At 39.8% G+C, this 24,394-nt stretch overlaps 1 protein-coding gene across 5 annotated transcripts in view; it reads right to left on the bottom strand.

Moving 5' to 3' along the window:
- SYTL5 (synaptotagmin like 5) overlaps positions 1-24,394 on the bottom strand; it is an 81,626-nt gene that overhangs the window by 28,856 nt on the left and 28,376 nt on the right. For all 5 annotated transcript variants that reach the window (XM_036383006.2, XM_036383016.2, XM_036383035.2 and 2 more), the window contains exons 3-6: positions 16,514-16,729; positions 5,978-6,090; positions 4,578-4,707; positions 2,613-2,738 (exon numbers count right to left, since the gene is read on the bottom strand). In XM_036383006.2, the coding sequence (XP_036238899.1) occupies positions 2,613-2,738; positions 4,578-4,707; positions 5,978-6,090; positions 16,514-16,729 (585 nt within the window). The remainder of the gene's footprint in view (positions 1-2,612; positions 2,739-4,577; positions 4,708-5,977; positions 6,091-16,513; positions 16,730-24,394) is intronic.

The raw sequence follows: 24,394 nt of genomic DNA on the forward strand, positions 1-24,394 counted from the left end.
TTTGTCCCTGTTCAATCCATACTGCATCACATCCAGCAGGAGGAGAGATGACTCCTGCAGCCATTCCTACCAGGCTGTTCCACTGGTGTAAAGGGAAACTGCAGTAACATGACACCTCTGGGCACTGCTACAGCCAATTTAATGCCAGCACTGTCTCCAGAAACTCTAAAACTCTAAAATCCTTGTGTATATCTATCTATCTATCTATCTATCTATCTATCTATCTATCTATCTATCTATCTATCTATCTATCTATCTATCTATCCATCTATCTATCTATCCATCTATCCATCTATCCATCCATCTATCCATCCATCTATCCATCCATCTATCTCCAGAAAAACACCCACTTATTCACAGTCCTGTTTCTACGTAGTTTTTTTGGTGATGTGGTTTTTTTTGTGTTCAGTTATGACTCTAGACCCAAACCAGCTGACTCCTTCAACCAATGTAGAAATTTGGAAGGTTGGACAGGTCTTCTGGGAGATTTCACATTAGTAAAAGTGGCAAAAAATCATCTGTGACCAGCACACCAGACTCCAGTTTCTGTCTAACATCACAACAGGTGAAATTTTTTCCTTGGAACGTTTTCTGTTAGAAAACACTGGTAAACCCATGTGAACACTGAGGGTAAGAAAGGGTAATCTGTTGCACTTTTTAAACCTTTTTAAACAGCAAAAATTATTTTAAAATGTGTCCTTAGTTCTTATATCAGTCTGCTATTAGAGAGGGATTTGACACATTTTATACATGTTAAGTAGACAATAGAAAAACAGTGTTGTGACTGTGCCAGGCTTCTTCTCATGGTAGACAAGACCTGAGTGCAGTGGGGTGGAGTGCCTGTGTGAATGAGCCTTAAATTCCCATAAGATTTCTCCTATGAGTTTCCTGACCTGATGCAGCCTCCCAGTTCATTCAGCAGCAAAAACATTTACAGCATTCAGCAGTAAACATTTTTGCTGGAGAAAAAATAAACCAGGTGAAGAGGTGAATTCATGGCCTGGGTTTTCCTGTTCCCAGCTCAATACATCTTCTCTTAAACAGAAACATTAAAAAAGAAGAATTCTCTCTTGGTTTCCCTGCTGCTAGGTGAAATACTACCAATTTTGATGAAGTTGCTCTGGGCTTTGGCAAAGGACACCAATTTCACTAGGTGAGAATGAGATGGCAAGTAGAGAAGAAGTTGTGATAATGACTCAGTACCCCTTAATTTAACAAGTCTTGCACTCTGGCTCTGAGAAACAGCTAGAAAATGATTATTTATGTGAAAGTGAAGCAAGGCAATCAAATATAAAAGCTGTCTTTGTAGACTACTTCACTCCTAAATCTGTACAGAGAGTTTATCAGGTGCTGAATTCCACCACCCCAACAAAATTATTTTGCTTCATTTATAGTTAACTGCATGATAACTTTCTTGTAGTCTGGCATACAAAAAGAGCTGCACATACCTCTCACAAGCATCCCTTTGTCCTTATCCTGGTAATCCCTCAGAGAAGCTACTAATATTGCAAACCTCAGTATTAATCAGCACAGACACTAGATTCCTGAGGTTTTGTTTCCTAGATCATTCACTCATCTCTATTCTATTCAATGAAAATGCAGAAAATGGGCAAAAATTCTACTTCTGGTCTCATAGAAGTCAGGTATGAGTCTGCTGGGATATAGAAGGCCTAATAAGCTTAGTGAAAAAAATAGTGACCTGGAATGATTAATGAAAACTAGCTAAAAGCTGGATTGGCTGGTAGGTGCTGCAGCATCCAGTGGAAAAAACAAATCAAATTATCAACTGTCAAGAAGATTGTCACCATCAGCTTTAGACATATTGCAGAACATCTAGAAATTGGGATTTGAATTGTAGGTAACAGAGAAGCAAGTTCTTCCTTGTACAAGAAAGTTTATCTACGTGCATACTAAACTCCATGATGTTCCTTTTACCTGTTATCCTTTGTTCCTGCATATCTCTTTGGAAACATGAGTTTAGAGACAGGAAACTGCTATTAGAACTTACGGAAATTGTTATTGTTTTGTTAATCCAAATTGTACAATTGCTAGGTCTGTGCACCTGAACAAAAAATGTGGGTCTACATCCAGTATGGCTGTCTAACTGAACAGGGAAATAGTGACCTGGTTTTTGGCTCCATTTTGAAGGTAGGACATGCCAGAAATGTTGCTCTTGGAATTTTATAATGCCATCAGAGGTACTAGCAGAGATCTCTTAAGCCCAGAAGAATGATAAAATATCTGGGACAACAGTCATGGACAGAGAAGAGCAAACAGCCTTTGAAGAAGAAAACATAAATTACAATCAATTAACATTTCATTAGTAAAGAAAACCAAGGAGCCTCAGTTCTGTAACATGAACACAACTCATCCACTAAAATCCAGAAAACAAAACCAACGTGCAGGACATCGGTCACCAGCTGAACACGAGGAGAGTAAGATAAGATGAGTGGAGATAATGTTTTGGTTTGTTGGGTGTTTTTTGGTGCTTTTTGTTTGCTTTATGAACAAAAACTGTGTTTCTCAGACAGCACCCAAGAAGACAGAGCAGCCCAGGGCACTGCCCCCGGCCCAGGCCGGTCCCAGCAGGGGCTGTCCCGGGCTCTGCTCACCTCTCAGGGCCCGCAGCTGATTTGCCTCCACGCAGACCTGGGCTTTCAGCCTCTGAGCCTGTGCTCCTTTCACCTTCATCCTTTCCATAGGTGATTTCTCCTTTGGTCACTGCCCTGATAACCCTCCTGTTGAAAACAGGGAATAAAAGCTTTTCAAAGCTGGGATGCACACAGTCCAGTAATTTAATCTAACCTATGGACAGCTCTGGATATAAAGGTCAACAGAGCACCAAGTCTGGCTATGAAGCTGGTTGCTAGGGGAAAAATATTGTATTTACTACAAACTGCATTTTAAGACATCAAAACACTGAAACATTCCTACTATTCAAGCTTAGAACCAGAACTGCCTCTTGTGAAAATTAATCTTTTTTTTGGGGGGAGGGGGTCATTTATAGTTAGCAAAGTATTTTTGACTAAGTGTGTCTAGAAAATTATGCTATATGTATTTTCTCATTAGATATTTCTAGAATTATATGCATCAGATGCCCTAAACATACCATTCCTAAAAAACACAAATCACCCCCTTATCCTGCAAAACATGGCCTAATAGGACAGAAATGAATGAAATTAAATTTTGCAAAGTAATAGTATTCCTCATGACCTTACAAACCACGATAGACTGATAAGTTATCCCATCACACTGTCAGTAGCAGCTGGCCCCAAAAGAGCCTTGCTGAAACAAATCCACTCATGAGATACACGAATGTGGAACCTGAGGGAGGAAGAAGCAAGCAAGGAAGAGGAACAATAGTGAAATATTTCTAAAAGAGGCCACCAAATACACTAGGAAAAGCAAGCCAAATTTTTGTAGGATTAAGTATCTGTTGTGAGGAATGTCACAACCAAAAACATTTCTCTCCACAAAAAGAAACAGCAGCACTAAAATAAATAACAATTATAAAAACAATTGTTTCTTGTAAGGGAATACGACTAATTAGTTTGCTTAAAGGATTTAAATGGAAGGAGAATTAGAAAAGTAAACTTTAATGCCATCTTACTGTAGCTAGCACTTAGCATGACTCAGAGCAAAATCTAGGTCTATTATAGAGGATTCCTTAGGCTGGTTCTTTTTTTCACTGTAGTTTAAGAGGCCAGAGGCATTCTGATGCTCTTTTTCCCTATGTTAAAGAGAGATAAATCACTGGTGTTAATTTCTGGAGTCTCTGGAGCAGGTTATTCCATAGTCATCTCTCCTTAGAAGCAAAAAACCCGTGGAAAGCATCCACCTGCCCTATCTTTAGGATCCCTGATAAAAATGTGTTCTTCCTTTCAACAGAAACAAAGTTTTCCAAATACCATCGAGGGCTCCAGCCATAATATGAATTTCCATTCAGGTTTTCTTCCCACTCACCCAATAGCCTCCAGCTGGGTCCAGACACCACCTGTGCAACCACACAGTCAATGCAGCTGCCTGTGTCCCCTGAGAGTGAATGCCCCTCAAAGGGCACAGCCAAGCTGGGGTGAAACCCTGAAGGATGAGCAGCAGCAGCTCTGTTTATTCACTGTAACACACACACTCTTAGGCTGTACTTGCTCAGCTGGAAGCTCCAAGGAAAGCCTGGGAGCCAAACTGGCCAGTATACATAAAAAACAGGTCCTGCAAATAATAGTTTTTGCATTTGCTTCTCTGGCAAGCCTGCCTTTAAGGACTCTCTGTTACTTCTGAGTAGAAACAAGAAAAATCCAAAAGTAAAATTGACTTCTTTTCTGCTACATTTATAGCTGAAGGATAATTGTTGATGCATTTCCCAGGAAACAGCAATTTAATTACAGTAAGTATGCCTTTAAATGAAGGCAGTTTCTAATCCTGGGGAGTTTGAGGCTGATGTGAAAGATTAGAAAAACTCAAAAGAAAATCTATCCAACCATTTACAGCTGGTTTTAGATTTATCAGTTTTCAATAAAAACCCAAAACCCAGAAACCAAAACAAAAACCAAGAACAACAACAAAACAAAAGGATTTACCCAATCTTTCTAGGTCTGCTAAAGACAGATTTGTGCCCATTTGTGGAGCAGACTGGTACATCTGGCTTTTCTTCATTCTCTTGGGGTTGATTTTTGAATGTTCTTTCATCATCTGTATTGGAAACTGTGTCTGCAGTGGAGGGAGAAGGAAAATAAAAGGTGAACTTCTGCACAAATTACACAGCACGTCAAACAACCTACAAAAACAGATAATGAAAAAGCCTTGGGGGATCTTTGTAATAAAATAAAACTTTGGCTTGAGATGTTCCTCATTATCTGCTCTTGAACTACACTTCCAGATTTATCAGTGACAATATTTAATAACCAAAGGACCTGAAATTTAATTTTGAACTGTACAGTATCTTCTGTGTTGAATGAAAGAATGTTTTCATAATTAAAATGTTTGTTCATCTAGGAGCAAGGTATGGGAAAAATGGCTTAAATAGATTTTTCAATATATCTATCAAGTATTAAATCATGAAATACCCAATCTCACCACTGACATAATATCAAGAAGTTACACACTTGCCAGCTTTACAGTTTCTGAAGCACATTATCTGAAGTGATAATGGCAAGGTCTGTATTTTCCAAAGAGCAAGTTTGCACCATGAATTTTTTCCAGTGGCAGTAAACCAGTCCCTCCCCTTATAACCTAGGGGATAAAACTGGGCATAAATTCTGCTCTGAACACAGCTTCTGTGTTCAGAGTGAAGGAGTTATGTGAGTACCAACCATCAGCATTCAGGAAAAACTCCAATTTCTTACACCAGTGGTCCTGTGGTACCCTGCAAGGTACCAGAGCAGCTCACACTGCTCACACTGTCTGGGCTTGGCCAAGACAGACAGACAGACAGACAATTTACTGTAGCTAAAAGTACAGGTGCAGCTTGAGATACCTGGGCAAAAGGAAAATCTGAATACCAGGTAGCCTGGATATAGCCCATGATCCAACAGACAACACAGGAGCTCAAATTCACCTTTCTTCTTCAGAGTTGAAAAAGCAAATTTGAGTGATTTTTACACACCACTGTCACAAATAAGAGAGCCAAAGGCAAAAAAATGACCAGGTTGAGATCTCTCCATACAGCCAAACTTCCTAGCAGGAACTGAGAACAAACTTTCTCAGTTTGGACAGTGACTTTTTGGACAGTGAGTTTCCACCTGTTTGGACAGTGAGTTTTTCAGCAGCTCCCTATCTCCACAGAGATACTTCTTTCTTTATATAGGCCTTACCTTTCCTGAATATTAGTAATTCATAAATCACTGTATAGGCACAAATAAAAAGTCAAGATTAAGATACTGATTATACTTCAGTCAGGAATAAAATACAAGTCAAACACTCAAGAAACAAGGTTTTGACCGTGTAAAGCACAAGTAAATCTCCCTCTCAAGGTGCCTACCTGGGAATTTGTGAAGGATTGACTGCCTGACAACATCAGTTCCAAGATTTGATTGTTTGAAGCGTTTTGCTCTCTCTTCAAAAAACCATTCCCCTGTCACTATCCGTAGCTCTCTGTAAGAGGAAAATGAGAAAAGCCAGAGACACAAACACATTAACAAACTTGGCCAACCAAAGCTACTGCAGTTCATCAATCAGCTGCCACATTCACAAATTCTGGACAACATTTGCACAGTTTAAAATAAAGTGTAAAGAGATTGATTGTAGAGTTTGGAATAATAGGACTCTTAGCAGAAAAATATCACCTTACTTTGTGAATGGAAAGGAATTTTTAGTAGATGGAAATTTACTTGGCAAAAAAGTGTTCCAACCACGTTTACAAGATCTCTGTAAATACACAGAACATTCTGTCATCCTAGTCTTTTGTGAACAGCTCAATGCTACAGTTTCCAACATCTCCAAAATGACAAGAGACATGGAAACAGCAACACTGGATTGAGGGAGAAACTCCACCAGCAAAGCTCCAGCCAGATGAGTCAGCAGTTCATGGACCCTACGTGGTTACAGAGTGGTTGCTGCAACTTCATATATATTTTTCATTTCTAGTTTTATATGCTGACACTATCTGCAGTTTCTTCACATGGCAATGCTGCTATGAATTAGTTGTGTGTCAGCAGCTCAGAGCAATGAAAGTTTGTCTTTGCTGCTGTTCTGTATAATGCTGCTTTTTCTGGTTTCAAATTCTTTTACCTATGCTAGCAATTAAGAAAACCTGTACTGGCATTGCTGGGTTTTTGCTGGGTATGTTTTCATGCTGGTTGTTTGCCTTTTCCTGAATTAGTTTCATTATGGCACAGCATCACCATTTCTACTGCCTCATTACACACAATTGATGGTTAAAAGCTACTAATCATGAATACTCTAATAGAAAACAAATAAACAAACTAATAACCCCCAAACATTAAAAACTGATTTAGCTCCAGACTAAATCAGTTCCTGCTTACTGTTCAAGAAGAAAACTTTCAAACCTCTACTGGAAAAGAAATCATCAGGTCCCTTGGGCATGAAAATTACTACAGATGGATTTAGAACACTGATCAATATCTTCACTATTAAGTTATTTCTGAGTCATGCCTGAATGCAGTCTGACTTGAGAAAATACTAAAAATTACAGAATAACATCCTGACACTGGTGAAAAGACAAATATTATCAGTTTGTCCTAACCTGTTAATGAATCATGCATCTTTCATGACTCACTAAAAAAAAAAAAAATTAGAAAAATCAAAATCCCAAATACATGTCCAGAAGCATAGAAATAGATTATTGCCTTATCTTGTTGTTGCAGACTCCTGGTGAAAAACCCTCCATAATTCATTATCACGATCACTCAGTCATTGTGAAAGGTATTAAATAAAATCTTTATGCTTCAGCTGGGAATTTTTAAATTACTTCTGTTGGTTCCAAACACTGAAAAGGATTCACTTCATTAGAAACTATGTCTGGCCTGCTGGTGTAAAAAATGTTTTTTTCTCAGAATGTGTATTTTCACAATTCTCTAACAACACTTACTTCTCTGTGCAGTTATTTTATTGCAAGACTTAGGGCATGTTTAATGTTTTGTATCAAACCATAAACCTTCCAGACCTTTCACTACACCATCAAATTCCATTGCAATGTGAATGACATATCACATTGCAGTATCATCTATCCAGTAAATTCGGTTTTTTCCTCAGTTACTACCAAGTTTGACCATAAAACTCTACAAGTGCTGCTTTCCCCTTGGATGGAGATTTCACCCATCCCTGATATCTTAGCAGCAATACTCAACTTGGTCAAGGTCAGACAGAACACTGCCCACATCCTTATCCAGAGAAGCATCTTCACCCTTCTCCAAGCCCTGACACCCTGAAGGAGCTGTGACCTTCCCCCAGGGCTCCAGCAGAATTGGAGGCTGCTGCATCCAAAGCTCCAGGTTTTACAGCCAAACCCTGCAATGCCTCACACAGCCCTGACAGTGACACCCACCTGGGTTGCTGTGGTTCATGGAGGGGCAGCTCTTTGCCACAGAGCCCCTGGAGAGCCGTCCCCCACATTTTCTGGCCAGATGTGAACACTGATGAGGGAGAGGAAACCTCTGGTGCCTCCTGCATCACAGGTGCCCAGGGGCTTTCAGCCTGGCTGGAAGGGTGGCTGGGACCAGAGGGTGCTCGTTTTACTGTGCAGCAGTTTTGTGATCTGATGTGGAAATTTGAGCCTGCAATAGCAGGACCAAGAGCTCAGGGAGAGTCCTGGGGGCTGGAGAGACTGAAGGAGCTGCAGACAAGGAAAGGATGGTTGGGGCAGCTGTGGAAGGAGACCAGGATGGAAGTGGATGGAGGACTTTGGGCTGTGCAAGGAAGGAGGCAGGTTCTCCCTCAGCATCCATCCCTGGGAGAGGGCCCTCCTCTCCTCCATTCCACTGTGGCCTGGGATGTCAGAGCTCACCATCAGACTCCTCCTCTGTGTCCCCACTCCATCCCACACCATCCAAACAACCTCTGCTGCCTCTCTCTCTGGCAGGAAAGCAGCCTCCAAGATGGGAAAGGCTGCACCAGGCTGGCAGTGAGGAAGGAGAACTGCACAGAAGGACTTCCCCTTCCTCTTCCCATGCCTGTGTAACTACTGACCCAACACTCATCTTCCTCAAAACATGAGCTTTGCAGGGAAGGGACAGATGACAGATCAGTTTATTTGGGCAACAACAGCTGATCCCTTTTTCTTGTGGCAAAGGATAGCTAAGCAAGCTACTTCTCTTAATAATCTCTGCTATCTGCAACCTGCCACTGTCAAACAGCCCCAAATTGCCCAGCTTGTGCCCTCTTGTTTAGCCAAGGAAGTTCCAGGACATTGCTGGCAAACACAAATTGGGCCCCAAGGAAAGAGGAGGGTGCAAATAACTTTTTCAGGGCTGAGCAGGCAAAGGAGTGTGACAGTCACTACAGTGGCAGAGCTGAACCTTGTGCCCATTCAGGTAATGACCCCAAATTGAATAGCCCACCTGCTTCATTAGACTGATGTAATTAAAATCCACCTTTCCAATGAGGTGCCAGCTCCTTGCCAGGGATGCTCTGAAGAGGCTCACACCCACTCTGCTCTGGTTTCACCAGAAGAATGAGGTCTGAGGCAAAACACAGACAACTGCCTCAGCTGAGTCTCAAAACATGGCAAAGAGAGAGAGATTTGCCTTCCTTTAGTCAGGGGCTTCACCCCTCTGGCCAGCCCTGTTTGTCCTCAGTGAAAGGGGAAAAGCAGCAAGCACTGACATACAGCCATTGTGAGTGCTGCATGAAACAAGAAGCCTCAGCCCTCCCTTCAGACCTTCATCCTTATTTCCATCAGTGTTGCTGTCTGTCTTCAGATCCTAAATTCAGCTGGCAGACCCTTTTTTGCAAAAATGTCCTTACTCAACAGATCATTTCTACAAAAACATCACTTTCTAATCAAATAAAGGGAAAGTCCCCAAGCTTTGCAGATCTGAATTTCTAGTGCACTAGTATTGGATGTATTTTTCATGTATGCTGAACAATTCACACAAAGACTAGTGTTCATGTTATCTTTATCACTCATACATGTCAGGAGTACTTATTAAAAGAATTTTTGCTCTACACATAAATAGAAATTATTTCAGATCAAATGATTTCCCAAGTCTCTGACTTGAAGTTTGAATTTAATAATTGCATTTGACATTCTGAATCAAAAAATTGAAGAGCAAGAGCTAAACAGTCTTATAATAATGTTATTTTCATGCAATTATGACAAGGGGAGTCTCTCTCCGACTGAGATAGAAGAAAGATGCACTATTTCAGATACAGGATTAAAATGAACCCTTTCTGTCTAAAGAACTGTTTCAGGTGAAAAGAAACGAGGGCTTTACTGAATAGCACATTGAATCAGTGCTTGCAGGTTTGGCTTTGTTGTTTGCAAAATGGGCCCAAGGTCCATGCAGACTGCAGATCATGGTATGTGAATGTATTTCTTTACTTTCTCAGTTAGATGTAGCTCATGATGTAAACAGCATGTGTAATTTCTACCAAAACAGGATTTAGACTGGCCTTCCAAGGTGTTCAACAGATGCTGAAGTCAGTAGCTTTAGAAAAAAGGAAAACATTGTTATAAATTGTAATAACAGCAATTTTTGCATCATTGCTCTTTCCTAGGCTCAGAACAGCTAGGAAGATTAACATTCAGGCTGTTCAGCTGAGTACCAAATAAATACTTCAGGTATCTGCTGAAGTCCTTCTATGTTAATTACTGATCCACCTACTCCCATCATGGGAGAGGGAGCAGGTTACAGCTCCCTGCTTCTTCCCCCTCTGTGATCTCCCACTAATCAAATTAATGACATTCTGCTCAGTTTAGAAACAAAACATAACCTATGGCCTGCCCCTCAAAAACTCACATTTTCCACTCTCATTTCTGTGAGGCACTTCATGGTTAAATGTCCCAGATAATAATAAAAAAATCCATTTCAGATGGAAAGTCCCAATTGTTACTTTCAATTATTTCTTTAGGGCAAAGCCCCACATTGGTAAAACAGTTTCTTCTCCATTTAATCATCTTGTCTAACTCACATCCACAGCAGATGCAAAAGATTCAGCCTACCTTCCTTCCATCCCTGTTTCTCAAGTTATTTTACTTCCTCCTCAGGAAGAAAATGTGGGAAAAAAGGCAAAACCAAAGGCTGGATAAAATTCAGCCTGTGTTTGAACATACCAAAGCCTTTATCACATACCCTCACATACCCTCATCTTTGTATTCAATTCCACACAGTATTTTCTGCAACATAAATTAATTCCACTGTAAGTTTTATTATGCTGTGAGGCCATTAGACAGAATTTTTTGACCCTGTGAAAAGAAGGCAAACTTGCCTAGAAGTTACTAAAATAAAATTATAAGAAATTTGAAAAGCATTTGCACAGTAAAACATTGGAAATGCCTCTATTTTTAGGCTCCTAATGGGAATAAATATTACTAAGAGATTCTGATGAATTTTCATGACATGTTAAGACAGCATAATTATTTCAGAGATTAAGATAAATTTTCCATTACTGCTTTGTTCTGCTGTAATAACTTGGGCTAACTAGACATTTGACATAAAAATTCAGTGCTCTCCGATACCTTGACACCTTACAATGGGAAGTACAGACAGCATCAAGGTGTGAAATAAGCCTTTCAGAAGACAGCTGGAAGAACTTTACTTCCCTCAATTTGTTGATCATTTTGTCTGCCAAATTTAAAACGCAAAGTGATCATAATTTAAGAAAATGTAGGGGGAAAAAGATACTTTAATGGAAAGTTTCTCTTTTAACACCCATGTTTGAAAGCTCCTGATGACCTCAGCTCCTTTTATGGAGGGAATGGAGCAGAAACCTTCCTCTTTCAGGTGCATCACTACATACAGGCTTGATTTACCTCATTAAATAGTGCAACAGCACAACTATCAAACAAAATCACATGGATAAGGACTGTCTTGTTCTCTGACCTTAGCTGGAGAACTGAGTTTGGCTGAAGACTTAGCTCTAATCCTTCTTGACCTGTAAATGCTTTGTCTTGAGACTTTCTATTTTCCCTGGTAATAGCACCCATGGGGGGCAAAATCCAACTAAATAATTTTCTCTTTATGGACATTGAAGGGAGATATCATTTGACAGTAACTCTAAACTGTAAGACAACTTACATATAAATCTGTTTGTTATACTTAAAAATACTGATGAACCTCTGTCACTATTCACATTCAAATGTCATTCCTCAAATTCACTAAATCTCTTTTTTTAGAATGTAATTAATGTATTGTAACAAGCTTCCCCATCACCAGAAGCTGTTTTTCAGGCAAGTCTGTCTCTGGAGAAATGCAGATGAAATGCTCTAAGTGTTATTTTAGAGAAGTCAGATTCTCTTGTTGCCAGATGATGTTCTGATTGACAGATGAACAAAGAGACTGTATTATTAAATGAACTGGTATCTTACCCCTACAGCCACCATCATATTATTATATTGTGCTTGGGTTTTTTTAATTTTTCAGATAATAATGTTATGTTTTACCACATACTCATAAAATTGGCATCTTGAAATTACTGTTCTTCAAATCAAAGTGAGCAAGCTTGTAGTTTGACACTTTTTTTTCCTTTTTTTTTTTTTGGTAGTTGGACATAAATCCACCATAACTCTTAAAACAATAACAACTTTTGATCCCAGGCCATGTGACAAAATGCCCTTTCACTGTTCTGAAACCATCCCAAACTCAGTGTTAGGACTGGACAGGCAGGACTCAAAAAGCTCATAAGGAAAGAAATATCAAAATGTATTCAACAAAGCAACAGGCAGAAGGTGGCTGACATTACCTACATTCTTTTTATTGACACAAGTTGTTTCTGCAGCCACTCTGGATTATCTGTGTAATTCATGGTATTTCTGCAGTAATTTGTGCAGTAGCTGTCTCTTTGAATGAACACACTTCCCACCCTGTACCAGACCTTCTGCTCTGACACCAAATGTACTCATTAGGTTTTCCAACAGTTCTGAAAATCTTCTGGACATATTCCTGCAGATGTAATTCATGACTATGAAGAGGGCTTGTACAAGCTACTGCTATAACCATCACCTTAAATAGAACTTAAAGGACACTCCTGAGTACAATTTGGGGAGCAGAGGCATGAACTAGTACAGCACCAAAATTGTAAAGGGCTCACAAACACTCTCCCTGCCTTTTAAGGGTCTCACAGTCTGTGTGACAGCAGACATCATCACATCACAACAACAGTTTAACCTGGCTCTGCTAATGGAGCAGCTCAGCAGGAGCTGGAGTCTATACAGACATCAACATAACCAAGGCTGCTAAAAAAGGGACAAAGGAGAGGGACAAATAGAAAAGTGTTCCAACACTCTTTGGAAAGCATGGTAAAGCAGACCAATTTGACAGACACAAACACTGCATGCAGGTCAATGCTGCAGAGCTTAAAGATTTTTCTCCTCTTCCTACCTTTTGTTTGCTACTCATAAAGCATAAATCACTCTTAACACTGTATTATTTTCTCTTCCTTGCCTTCTGCCTCTTCATCTTGTCAAAGGCCCTATTAACATAATCAGCTCTTCCATCAAATGTAATTAACAAAGCCTAAAAATCCTGATTTCCCCCTGCACTTCTCACTTGGTAGAAAAGCAGAACTGAAATAATTTAAATGAGAACTATGCACAATGATGTAACTGAAATGCCTTTCCCAAACTTCCATCTCCACACTGCCCACACAGAAGATTATCTCTCTGTGTACTCCCAGCAATGTAAAAGACATTTTACATATCATTAACTGTCATGAAGTCTTGCAGAAACACTGCATATGAACAAAAATGAAGGGGAGAGAGAGCTTTCAATTTAATAAAGATACTCAACATGGACAGAACGTTAGCACTTGAAAAGTTCAGCACTTTGGAAGCAAATGACACCGTGGTGTGTAATAACAGAAAGGAAGGCTTCAACCAGAATTAATTGTCCAGGTGGTTGCTGGGACCCTGCCTGGCACCCAGAACTGCAGCACAATCAGGAGAAGCAGAGGTCACACAGGCTTTGAGAAATTGCCTCACTCATGTCTCAGTCCCAGAGCAGGACATCTTTACTGATGCCATCATCCCAAGAGAGGTTTATCCAACCTGTTGTAAAACAACATTCTGCAACCCTTCCAAGTTATGTCAACATTCACACCATCTAAATTGCATCCTTTCACTGCAATTTAAGTATCACGTTACTCTTCCTACCCAAAAAGGGATCTTAGAACAGCCTGTAAGCCACATTCTGTAGATTTAAAACTCAGGTATTTTCTCTTGCCTAGGCTGAACACTTGTGACTTCATCTATTGCTCTGGACATCCTGTGTGCTAAGTTTCATTATTTTCTGCTGAACTTTCTCCAGGTGGCCTGTATGAATTCTTATACACAGAAATGGGCAGGTACTCTACATAAAAGAGGATTTTATCACTTATTTTATAGGCCATAATTTGGCTTGTACATCAATGTGTGATGCTCAATTTTTCTGCAGTGGAAAATTCTGTTGATTCATGTTCAGCTTTTATGCAGTACAATACCCAGAGCCTTTCCTAGGGAACAGCTGCAGAAGCTGTTTTTATTCTCATTTTATGTTCCTGCAGCTGCATTTGCTCCCAAATGTAGCACTTCCACATGCCCATAGGGAGCCATCACTTGCTTTACCTTCAAACCACTTCTCTAAATTCTAAGCATCACTTTGAAACCCAGTCTTGTCCTTGAGCATGCCTGGAGCACCTCTCAGGTTTATGTCTCCTGCAGGTGTAACTGGCAAATCCATCTGCTGCATCAAGGTCCTTAACTAAAATATTTAACAGTAATAAGCCAGGAAATATTCTGCTCTATATCACTGGGGGTTTTAAAAAGGTTTTTTTTGGTTTGTATGAGTGGTGCTTTTTGGGGGTTTTTTTGTTTGTTTGTTTGTTTGGGGGTTTTTGGGCTTTGTTTTCTTGAGGTTTTTTGACAGTGAAATGTCCATAACCACACTGAGAACAGAGCTTTACAATTTTCCAGGCAGGTCTGCAATCACACTAGCAGAATTTATTCCAGGGCACAGCTACCCTAATTTGTCAGCCTATTAGAAAGAAACAAGAGAGAATATCAAAAGGTTAACTTCAGCCAAGTTATAAGACAGCAACCAATCCTCCTCTGTCACCTGTCAACAGTGGAAATTAAATTGGTTTTGACATTACTTGCTCTTGAGCCAGCTCTTACTCCTCATCCTGTCACCTTGTCTCGGCTTTCAAATAACACAGCTACCGTTTGTTTCAGTGTTCTTAGAGAAATTAGAGGTAGTGTGGCAGGGTCAACAAATCCCTTTTCCTTTTCTCCATTTTTAAAGAGCAGCATTGTGTTTGCTGTTCTCCATGCTGTCACCTCACTCACACCCCATCATTTCTGAAAGGCACAGCACTGACATTATCCCAGGAACTGCCTGAGGCAAAACACACGGAGCTCAGCCAGGCCCCTACTGATTTAAAATCATTTCACAAATCAAATAAGTAAACATTTTTTGTCTTACCAGGCGAGACACTGTCCTTTGGATGTGCCCCACTGGATGCAGAGGAGGTTAAGGCATCTACTTAAAAATGGATGCAACCTTCTAAAGCTCGAGTTTGAAGACACAAACACTAAACTCCATGCTCTGCAGTGTTAATTTTTCACTCACTGTCTATGTAACCAAAGTCTTGACAGAACTAGGGACTTGGGTTCACTTCCTGAAACAATTTACCCTTTCTGATCCTGTTAGTTTGAAGGTCTGTTAAAAAAACTTCCCTCCAATTCTTTTTTTATCACATCTCTTTCTTACATCATCCTGTCCTTACAGCAGGATACATAACTGAGTTTTGTTGCCCGACACATTTCTCCTTTCCTTCATGGTTATCTTACCAAATCAAGCTAAAAAATCCCATATTACCAAACTAATCTTTCCTTCATGGTTATCTTACCAAATCAAGCTAAAAAAATCCCATATTACCGAACTAATCTTTCCTTCATGGTTATCTTACCAAATCCCAAACTAATCTTTCCTTCATGGTTATCTTACCAAATCAAGCTAAAAAATCCCATATTACCAAACTAATCAGGTGAATTATTTTTCCAAGTCTTTGGAAAACAAGCTCATTGAAACTGGCTTGGAATTGGGAAAAGAGTGCAGCAAATAAAAGCCCCAGCTAAGCCTCTCCCCTTGTGAATTCTCTGTAAGGGGATGTACAATGGTAGCAAAAAAATCACTGCCAGGGCTGTAAGCTCCACACGTGGTGTCTTGATTTAGGGCAAATTTGGGAGAAAACCTTCCAAGGAGGCCCCTCCAGAAAGCAAACCCACACAGGCCCTCCCCCCAACCAGTTCAGGAAGAATTCCTTGGAGAGAAGTGGAAAGAACCTGTGCAGCAGCCCCCAGCACACAAAATGAACAATACCAGATGACACCACTCTTTCACCGCTCTGAAAAAGATGACAAATTCAGAAAGTCTCTCCTGGGGATGGTCGCTCTGTTATCAGTCCCTCTGGTGCTGGGGCAGCTGCTGCCCAGAGTAGGCCCCGCTCGGCCACAAGGTGCAAACTCTTGGTGTTCCCAGGTCTCAGTCTGGAGCAGGTTCGAGTGGTTCCAAAAAAGGGAAAGGAAAAACAGTCCAGGGAAAAATTCAGACTGCTTAGCTAAACTAGCTAATGAGCAGAAGTAAAAAGCAAGAGCAAAGCAGGAGCAAAGCAGAAGCAAGAGCAAAGCAAAAAGTAAAAGCAGCACCATGTACTGCCCTGTCTGTGTGTCCCACCAGCTCCTCCCACCAGTGGAGGAGCGGCTGATAGCAGCTGATAGCAAAACCAAAACAAAATTTTCAGTCTTCAGAGCCAGTCTTGAAGGCACAGAACATAATATCCAGCATAAACAGAACACACCAATGGGGATACAAGCATCATAATGTCACCCTAGGACACATGGTTATAGAACTGCCCAACTTACGCAATCTTGGCACAGACCGAGCACTTCCAGTGCCCCTCAGCCCCCAGCACACGGCAGGAGCTGCAGACCCTCAGCTGGCAGGTCTGGCACAGCTCTCCCCTGTCAAAAATGAAGCCCAGGCTCTTCTGGCAGCGAACACAGACCCTGCTGCTGTCCTGCTGAGAGTGGCGGTTTCCACCTTTCCTTCTCACTTCCAGAAGCTCATTTTTCAGTTTCCTAGAAGTAAAAAAATAAAATGTTTTAATTTGGAGGTTCAACTCAATGATCTGTAAGAGCTTATTAACAGATTAAGATCTCATGCTAAAAATACAAGATATGAGTAAGTGCAATTTTTTTTTTGTATTTCTTGACACACACATGACACAGAATAAATCTATTCCCCAGCTGTCAGACATGCAGTCAAGAGGAAAATCTAGTAGATCACTATGAGTAAATGCAGATAGCTGAGCAGTTCTGGACAACTGATAAACCATCTTTGCTTGTCCTTCATCAATAATTAAAGTCATGCTGACCCCAGCTTGAGAGCAAATCAGAACTGAGACTCTCCAGTGCATCAACAGAAGGAAAAGAAGGACATATTTTCTGCAATTAGTGTGCATTTAATAATATGCCAGTGCAGATTTAGGTGGGAGTATATATGCAATTATGTACCAGTTATTTAAAGCCTTGAAAGAGACCAAACCAAAAGATCTTAGTAAGTAGTGGTGTTATGCTGTGATGCCACAATCAAAGTAAAAAAGAAGAATTCCACTTTAAATAGTGTGACTTGAAGATCTTACCTGTTCTACCACTGACTCTACAGAATAAAAATATTTGTGTTTAAGACTAAATTTTGAAGTCTGCAGTTTCAATGGCCAATGAGTTGGGTCTTTAACAAGAAAAAAACTGTGAGATGTAACTAAGCTCAGTGGCTGCTGAGTTCTTTCAGTTTTACATGCCTGGGTGTTGCTGTGTCCCCATTACCCCACCCTTCCCTATGCTGTCTTTCATGTCCATCAGCAGCCAGGAGCTCCCAAAGTCCCTCAGTCATGAAGCACCCCAGCTCACTGAAATCACTGTCTCTGTACACACATAGATGTCTAAGAGGGGGATTTAAAAACCTGCTGCCACCTTCACCTAGAGATCAGAAAAAATGTCAGAAGAAAATCACATGGATGATATAACCAATGAAAGATTGCAGGTTACAGCCCTGTAAAGGAGGCCAGGAACATTGCTTGGGCCACCAGGGAGTCAGCTCTGACAGAATTAAGTTATTTGTGGATACACTGCCTTGCTAAAAGATTGGCCAGCATTTTGCTTCCCACTGGGATCCCATCAGCAGCAGCTGCTCTGCAGCCACCTGACCTGTGGATGCTCAGCCTCTGACAGCTCTAGTAAAAGGCATGTCCAATCCCTCCAGGCAGAAGCTGCAAATCCCAGGATTTTCCTCTGCTGGCCTCTCTCCAGAAGTGAGGGCTTCATCCAGCTTCAGACCCTTCTCCCATATCCAATCCAAACAGCCTTTCACTCATGCCTGAGTCTTCAAAACTCTGTCTGTGCTTCATGTGCTTTTTGGTGCTTTGCTAACTGTTCTTGCAGTTTATTGATTGCATCTTACATCTCCCCACTTCCTGCAGAGATGCTTTTGCTGCCAGGCATGTGTTCATTTCCTTCTGTGAGTCAGCTCCAAATGCAGAGAGTGTTGTGCTGTGCTGTGAAAACTGCCAGTGGTGCTGGATGCTGCCACTGTGCACAGAGAAGGGAAATGATCCCTATTTTTGCCAGCCCCATCCTTTGATCTACCTTCCAAACATCAGAACTCATCTGCTTCTTCTGGACTGAGAACTAAAGGCAACCCACCCCCAGAATACTCTTGACCACACTATTTTCAAAGGAGACACCACATCCATCTGCTTGAATAACAAATACACCTTCAGGTGCTTGGGAAGACCTCTAATTACCTCTGAGTTTATGGTCACTCACATCTCACTAACCATCAAACAGCATGTTTGATGTTTAGTGAGATGTGAGTGACCATGTGATGTTTGAACATTCACAAATGTTTAATGATTTACTGTCACCCTCCAGCAATGTGGAGTTGTCAGAGATAAAGTGCTGTGGCCACTGTGAGTACCAGCTGACCTTAGGAAATTTGTTAAGATTGATTGTGCTTTCACACAGTGAGAGGTATCGCAGCACTTTCCAGGTTCAAATTCACCTTGCCCTGGACTTTTGCAATGACCTCAGGAGGTGGAATTCCAGCAGATCTGTCTGACCTCTAAGGACTGAGGCCAAGAAGACGTTGTGCATATTGACCTTTTCCAGATGCTGTGTCACTGGGTCCTCTATTGCACCCAGCACCAGGCCCACACCTTTCCTTGCTTTCTTTAGCCTCCATTTTCTCAATTACAATTGAGAAAATTTGAGAAAATACAATTGATACAATTCTCCTCTTCACCTCACCGAATTTGATTGCCAAACTCAACCACCATTTCTTTACCTGATCATTGGTCATTCCCTCTCTACCTCGTCATTTCCGTGGTCTCCTGTCAAAACTGTGACTTTTTATACAGCAGAGCCACTGAGGAATGTTCAACAGAGAGTCTTTGAGAGACAACTGCATTTTTATTTGCACCTGATCCTTACCCAAGTGCCAGAGTAACTCAGAAGATGAAAAATTGTTAATCCTCAAATCTCAAAAGGGTCAGAATACTATGCACAAGCAAAGGGCCATTTTTTTAATAACAGATTTCTTTCCAGTGGCTTATTTTTACTGAAAAAAATTTAATTAGTCATGACCCATTGCATTTCAGGAACTTGACACACAGTTATTGGCAGCTTCCATCTTTTTGGCAATAATCTCTGTGTCCTGTGCACTGCATCCAGGTGTCTAATACAGAAACAGAGCCTGCACTGAACTCCTTCCACTCCAGCCTTCTCCCCCCCCACTGCAACTTCCAGGCCCTTTTGTGCTTAGTTGGAAGTATGTTTAGGCACAAAAACTGTTTAAAATAGTTCCAATTTAAAATTGGGAAATGTCTATAGGCCCAAAACAATAAAGAGAGCATTTTTTTAATAGTTTGCTTACAGATCAACATGTTGGAAAACATATCAGTGTTCTTGTGACATTACATTTTTCCTACTATTCAGTAGTGGTGATTGCAACAGTATTTCCCAATGCTTATGTGAAACACAATCTAAAATTCTTATCAGGTGATAGCTGATCTGCTAACAGTGCAAATTCTGAGAAGTGTTTGTTTTCTTATTTTTGAATATAAATTTTCTTTGATGACTTCCAGGGAACTGAAAGAAAACAAATCAACCCAGTTACTCCACTCAATTAAACAAATAAGAAAGAAAAATTTAAAAAAGAAGCAAAGAGTGCATGGACAGATACACTGTATGTGAACATTCATTTGAGATTCCCTATATTATTTGTTGAGCTGAACTTCTGATTGACTGCAACAAACACATTCATATCTTAAGAAAAATGAACTGTCTCAAGGGCCAGGAAGAGCAGGAGGAGGTGGGTGAGTAATTTGACAAAATCTGTCATCATAACAGTCCCTAACCAAGCCCAGCTGAGCTGCACTGTTTCACTGCACTGAAAAGGGATTACAAGTGCAGCCTGTAGCTGCACTGACTTACCACTACATTTATTTCTCAGGGCAGGAAGCAGCTGGATTATAAACACCCAATTTCCTTGTGCCAGTCTAACATTTGCACTCTCCATAACTTTAAAGGAATACATTTAAAGATGGAGTTAGATATTTTTAATCCCAAATATTAAACAAGAATTAATCTTTATCCATCTTCTCCTGGTAATATGAAAGGGAAAATAAAACTCAGCAGAAGCCAATTTAATAGGCTTCTGAGAAAAAGAATCTATCATTCATTGAAGTTTCTAAACCTTTTATTACAATGGCTGTTTGATGAAAGATAGCTATTAAAAATAAATTTGATTCTGCCAAGTTTAACAGGATATGTAGCCATTTTTCTAAACTATGAATTTATATTAAGATCCCTCTCTACTGTCTGAGAAAATATGTTAAGCACGTTGGAGAAGAGCTCTGTTGTAACCAGGATTCCAGGTAACACTGAATGCCTCAACCTGAGCCTTTCCAATGTAAAATACAGCAGGAAACAAAACAAAACCAAACCAAAACAACCAAAGAATCTGACTCCAGAATTCACAGCCCTTGGCACAGTTGCCAGAGGCACAGGAATCCCTGAAGAAGTTGGGTCCTTCCCTACAGATGCTGAAATCAATGAGGCAAAGGTTCTTATTCCTACGCAAATGCAGCCTCAAGGGATGAAATATTCTCAAACCCCTATAACACTGCAAAGAGGAAGCAGAGAAAAGCCTTAGCAGATCCATTTCTTATTAAATTAAGCTTTACCCTAGAGAATATTTATCCCTCAAAAGTAAAATAGCTATACTGCTGCAAGAGGCAAGACATTGTTTGCCCAAGCCATTCACTTAAATGAACACCATAATTTCCTTTAACTCTGTAGACATTATCCACTTGCTTTAAGTTAGGTAACTTTTCCCTTAATATCAAACTGACTGGTTTGGATGTTTTTTTTCTATTTCAGTAGGATTTTAGAAAACTTTATTTTGAATTTTTTTTCTACCTTATCTCCTCTCCATTAAAAAAAAACCCAAAACCAAACAAACTATTAAATGTAATAGCATACATAATTCCTGAATTTGATTTTCAGATTTCTCCTGGGTCTTCTTTCTCCCCATTTCAAAACCCTTTTTCCTCTGAAGATGTAGAGCAGCATAATCCAAGTCTACCTAATTTTATTTTGCCACTAAATTTCCAGAGTTCAACAGTTCATAAAAAATTGAATCAAAAATAAAAAAGGGCAACCCTGTCCCTCCCTCAGTCAATTATTATTAAAGAGTTGGCAGGAAAAGAAATTGAATTACTTTTGTACAGACAAATAGAAACATCCTTGTTCTGAACCTGTGCAGCTGCTAACTTAGATACTAAAGAATTTTTCTGTGCAAGAACTGGCATAAAGACACTTGAATATGAGCAAGAAAGGCAATTTTCTTTCCAGACTGGTTTTCAGTACTTTCTTCAAATTCAGCCAGATGCCCTTCACTGTCTGGCACAGTATGCAGGAAATAACAGTAAATATTATTGAGAGTTCACAAAAAGAACTGGGTTATTACCAGCTTCCATTGAGGTCTCCTTGGATTGTAAAATAGGAGTACCTGAATAATAAGCACAGGTTTTCACATTTTGTTTATGTAGCAGCTCAATGTGATAAAAACTGTGTTAAGAACACCTAAGTATGGAGGCACATTGATGACAGCACAGGGAAACAAACAATGAATTTGCAGAGAAAAAGAGATCTGGAATGACAGAACAGAGCCCAGGAGGAAAAGAAGGAAAAGAAGGAAAGGAGATATTGGAACTGAAATAATTCTGGCTATCATAATGATGGCAAACTTCCATAGATGAAACTTCTTCTGAGTAACTCAGTCACTTGTTCTCTCAAATAAAAATAGTCACTAAGATTGAAAAAAAAAAAAGACAAAACAGATCCCCTGTTGTTTTCTTGCTATCCTTAATGAAACAGATTCTCCCAGCATATGAAAATTAATCACCATGAGAAATTCTTTCACCACTGCAGGCTCGTGGTTCTCAAAGAACACAGGACAGCAAAACAGGCACCTCTATCCTTAGAGTACTGGCAATAGTAACTACCCTTGATAGAAAAGCCTCTGATTCAAAGAATAACAAAGTGTTAAACTGTGTTAAATACACCTCACAAATGACTGAGCTGCCAGACAGGAATTTTGCAGCTTCCAGGTACAGATGGCCAATGTGCATTAACACAAGGACTCTCTCCTTGAAATATTTATAAGCAGTTTTACAGAAACACAGACCATGCACCATATGAAATATGTTACCCTGCAACCATTTTGTGCTTATAAACAAATCCAAATGTATACTCAGCAGATCAATCACTTCCCATTCCAGTCCTCCAACTTCTGCTTTTCTAAAGTACTGCCTGGAGCTACCACATGGTGGTATCCATGCTAAGAATTTCTCCTATATTGTAATGAAGTGAACACCATAAATTGTTTCCATGGATCTCTTTGGACTGATAAGAAGATGTCATTTTAGTCAGATGAAAAGACAGGAATGCTAACTTTACTTGTCAGTACAGATCTGGGGCTGGTGCAATTCTTACACAACTTCTGGTAACCTAAATGCTGACAGAGGTTCAAGCCACAACCCATTAAAGCTTTTTTCTTGGACAAAACTGCAATTTTCTCAGCACAGCAGTTATTACTTTATCTCCTCTAAAAGCATGGCATTCGTAGCTGTGCTCCATAAAGAATGGAAAGGAACTTTGTATTTTAAACCCTAAGAAAATAGTTAAGGTAAGAATTAATGATTTTACTCAAATAATCTTAGCAATTGAAAAAAAACATGATGGTAATTCATCTGGCATCAAAAGCATCATAAAGCACTGTTTAGAACACTGCAGGTTATTTGTACAAGTAATCTATTAACAGCTGCAAATCAATATTCAAAGAAAACATCCAGTCATGCAAGATGCAACTTGGAATTAAGAACAGAAATCATAATCTTTTTTAAGGAGAGTGATTATTTGTACTATCAAAACTAGACCTTAGAAAAAGAACTTGATGACTTCTGTGTTTTTCTCTCGTGTGGGTGAAATAATTGTGCATAAAAAAGCCACAAGAAGAGCCAACTGCACTCCAGAAAACAAGTATGAGCAGCCATAGTAAAAACAACCCTTAACAATTTCATTATTAGAACATCCTCCCACATTTATCATTGCTTTCACAATGAATAGAAAGGTCTTTTTAAGTTACAAGGGCTTTTGAAAACAAATAGGAAGAGAAAAAACAAAAATTGTCAAGATAGATTCAGAAAGAGTGGAACAGGATAACAAGAATTCCTCAGTACAATGTACAAGTAAGCTTCTTCCCAGAGTGGAAAATGCCTTGAAAATAAATAAAAAGGGACTTGCTCTTCTGCAAAGTACTTCAATAAAGTGTATAACAGATTGTACCAAATGGAATTTTAAAGACAACAAATGTTCCCCTGTAGTATGCTTATAAGCCATGATTATAGATCCTTGCCAAGTTGTACTGAGAAAGAAAAATTAAAAAGCCTCATAGGAAGCAGTTAGCTACCAAATTCTTTATAGTTTTATACTCTGGAACTCTTTTATAGGCCACATTCCACTGTTATCAGGCAAAGTATGGTCTAGTGACAATAAATAGGAAGCCCATTGTTTCACACACAGGTGCTAGAAGTGTGCATAAGCACCACATTGCATCATTAGTTATTCTAATTAGCATTTTATTTCAGATTAGCTTGATTTTGAGTATTTTTCTTGGGGTGCTTTTTTACCAAAATACTGATAAGCCAATGCCACCTGTGACTTCACTGAACTGTGCTGAACTGTCCCCTCCCAGGGTGCTGCAAGTTCAGCAGATTTGGCAGAGTAAATTCCAGCAATGCCATAAAAAGCAGAAAACTGGGGGGTTAAGACATCATATTAAAAAAAAAAAAAAAAAGACAGCAGCAATAATAGAAAACCCAGACTAACCAAATGAAACAAAGCAAAAAAACCCACAAAACCACAGGAGTTGCAAATTCCCATTTGAGATTGGGAAATTGCAATAGTAGAATAAAGCTTTCAGGGGCTTTAGGAATCCAGTGATCTGATACTCTCCATACTGATGCCTTTAACAGATGATTATTGGCACATCACACATTTCCAAGGCCACCACCTCAGGAAACCAAAATAATTTATTTGAAATTTTTATTTTATTACTAAACAGAGCAGAATGCTCTGGAACAAACAGTGCTCCATCTGTTTTCTTTTTCGTCTCACAAACCA

The sequence above is a fragment of the Molothrus ater genome, chromosome 2 (genome assembly GCF_012460135.2).
Source record: "Molothrus ater isolate BHLD 08-10-18 breed brown headed cowbird chromosome 2, BPBGC_Mater_1.1, whole genome shotgun sequence".
Lineage (NCBI taxonomy): Eukaryota > Metazoa > Chordata > Aves > Passeriformes > Icteridae > Molothrus > Molothrus ater.